Source organism: Myotis davidii, unplaced genomic scaffold (genome assembly GCF_000327345.1).
Source record: "Myotis davidii unplaced genomic scaffold, ASM32734v1 scaffold329, whole genome shotgun sequence".
In the NCBI taxonomy this organism is placed as follows: domain Eukaryota; kingdom Metazoa; phylum Chordata; class Mammalia; order Chiroptera; family Vespertilionidae; genus Myotis; species Myotis davidii.
Window position 1 is genome coordinate 2860839 of NW_006300374.1, and position 2892 is coordinate 2863730.

The 2892-nt window shown below is 32.5% G+C and overlaps 1 protein-coding gene across 1 annotated transcript in view; it reads right to left on the reverse strand.

Annotated features, from left to right (window-relative positions):
* Positions 1-1050: 1050 nt before the first annotated feature.
* Positions 1051-2892, reverse strand: part of TRIM24 (tripartite motif containing 24) — an 87115-nt gene continuing 85273 nt past the window's right edge. The window contains exon 20 of the mRNA XM_015572667.1: positions 1051-2100. Coding sequence (XP_015428153.1) covers positions 1891-2100 — 210 coding nt within the window. The 3' untranslated portion in view covers positions 1051-1890. The remainder of the gene's footprint in view (positions 2101-2892) is intronic.

Sequence of the window (2892 nt, forward strand, 5' to 3'; positions counted from 1 at the left end):
TTCTGTTTAGTGCTACTTCCCTTTGTGATCCTTCTCAAAAATTTATCTCTATTGTCCTGTTTCAACTCTGGAGACAAATATGGAATAACAAACTGTCAGAAGAACAGTATTCAAAGATACCAACATTAAACTTACTACTAAAAGCTCAACAGCTGGTGTGCAATAAATGCTGGTGCAAAATAAAACAATTAAATGGTATGTGTGCAATTATAAAAATTTGTTCAGTCTTTGGAGAATAAATGTCAAATGCATATTCAAAACAATATTATCACCACCACCATAATTAACTTTAACACAAATTTGAAAAGATGATTAAGACTTTTTAACCATTAACTCATAATTTACGCTATGGACAAGGCTTAAATCTACATAGAAAGTGAGACACTATTGCTAGTAAGTTATTTTCTCATATTTTATCTTTACCAATGTCTGAAAACCCAATCAATTAGCCACAGAATATTTTCAAATTGTCCATTTTAAGAAGCAATGCTACAATGATAAAATCAAGCCCTCTAGGTTTAATTCATGGAAGATGATACCTTCCAAAAGGTAACATTCTTTCAAGCCAGCCATATTTTTATTCCATCAGCCTAAAGAGAATAATGTCCTCCAGCAATTAGTGTTTTATAAATAAAGGTTTACTTTGGCAAACTAAAAATAATTCATGTGTAAATATTTTGTCAAATGTTAAATTAGCAAGGGGCACTATCTTACTCTAGTTTCCTTCCTTGACACTGACCAATAAAGAATAAATGAATATCAGTTAAACTAGCTAGGTCTGGCCCATTAAGGAATATGCTTGCCCTCAGAAGGTATCTTTTGTATCTCCATTGGAAGGATACAAAGGAAATTCAGAATTAAGTGAGATCAAAGAATCAATTTGAGGGTCTGGCTCTTAAAAATAGGAAATGGATGTGTCAGAAAAAAATTAAAATTTCACTATAATTCTCTCCAATTTCCTGTTCCCAAATTCCACAATACATTTTCATTTCAAATTATAAAGAGAGATGAAAATGACAAAAACGAGTCCCTTTCAGGGTATATTTTTTAAAATCCTCACATCAAATACTGCACACAATTGTATTTCATATTTCAGGTGTTCCACTAAAAACCATACTGCAAACAATGAGTCTTTATATAAGGATCACCTGCACAATTAAAACAAGCAACAAAACCACACATAGACATACAGTAAAACCAAATGTGTTCACTTACTTCCTCAGTGGAAGAAGTTCAATTAAGAAATATACGAAAATGGCCTTGAAAATCTGCTATACCAAACATCTCTACAGACAAGAAAAAATAAATAAAAAAACACTTGTTTTCCCATTTTTTCTTTAATACAATTGCCATCTTACATGACTATTAGGTGCCTTCTTGATAGTGTCTAATCTAATCTTTGTTGCACCAGTAGGCATCCTACGATAGAACTCTTATTACCATCCATGTTAATTCACTGTGGCCCAGCTATTCTTAAGGACAGTACACCTAACTCATGGTTGGGCCACAATTACTTAGTAGTGGTATTTTCTAAAAATGGATTAATTCACACATCCAGACCACATTAAAATTTCAACTTAGAATTCATACAAATTCTATTTCCTTTCTATAGTAGTTATCATCCCAGATTACAGTTTTGAAATCCAGCAAGTAGGAACAATGTCTTATTTTGTTCTTGGTGCTTCTTTCTTCTTTCTCTCTCCTTCCCTCCCTTTTTTACTTTATTAATCAGAAGGTTAAAAAAATGGGTTAAGAAAATCAAAATCTAGTAAACATCAAAAAATTATAGGTCAGCGTTGTCACAAACTCTTCTTTGTAATGATGTTAAATTATTTACAAATTAATTTTTGAAAAAAAAAGTGAAAAACCAGCACATGCCAATTCTGCTGTTTATTTAAGCAACTGGCGATCCTCTACACTTTTGAGGCGTTTCTTCCGGGGCTGTACAAAGTCATCATCTGAGTCATCACTAAATTTATTATCTTCTGATTCATTCCTGAATTCAAGTTTAGGAAACCGTTTTTCTGGATAAAGGTTCTTTAGAAGTTCTTCAAAATAGCTTTCAAGCTTTATACCAGCACTGGCTACTTCTGAATCAGGCTGTTGGGTCAAAATAAAAATATAAATTATAAAACAGACACCAACATTTAGACAGCCAAAAGTAGTAAGTTTCTCACATTTCTGTTCCCTTTTAACTTGAGATTAGGAATACCAGTGGATTATTTTGGAAAAATATTTATACAATGTCATTGATATAAAGTAAATAATAGTCTGGGGCTAAACAAAGTGTAGAGGAGGTCACATAAAAGGTAAATAAAAGTCTTTGACACATCTGGCTTATTCTATAAGGGCACAGCAGTTGCAAGACTGGATTCCCAAACAAAAATAAAGATGCCATAATCATAGTATTATATAACAGGTATTTTCAGAACATATAAAATGTGGAACTTTGGAATGAGTAACCAATAAATAGAACAAGACTCTAAGTCTAACAAATATTTGGAAAAACTGATAGATGAGAAAACATTAAAATTAGAGCTATTTAGACCACATCTTTAATATTTCAAGATCAACATAAAAAAAAAAAACGCCACTAAAGTATGGAATTGCTATATTCTAAGAAATAAAGATAAGAATGACAAAAAATGCTTCTAGGTTAGATGACAATATTTTTAAAGTGTTTTCAGTTGTCAGCTATAATTTGCATTTCCACTCAACATAAAATAAACATCCTATCTAATAATAGAGAAACATGGTAATTAACTGAAACTTCGCTACCCTTCCCATTGGCTTATCAGGGCGATATGCAAATTAACTGCCAGCCAAGACCGGCAGCCAGGCAGCTGAAGCGAACAGGAGGCTTGCTTGCCTCAGTGAAGGAGGACTCCAACG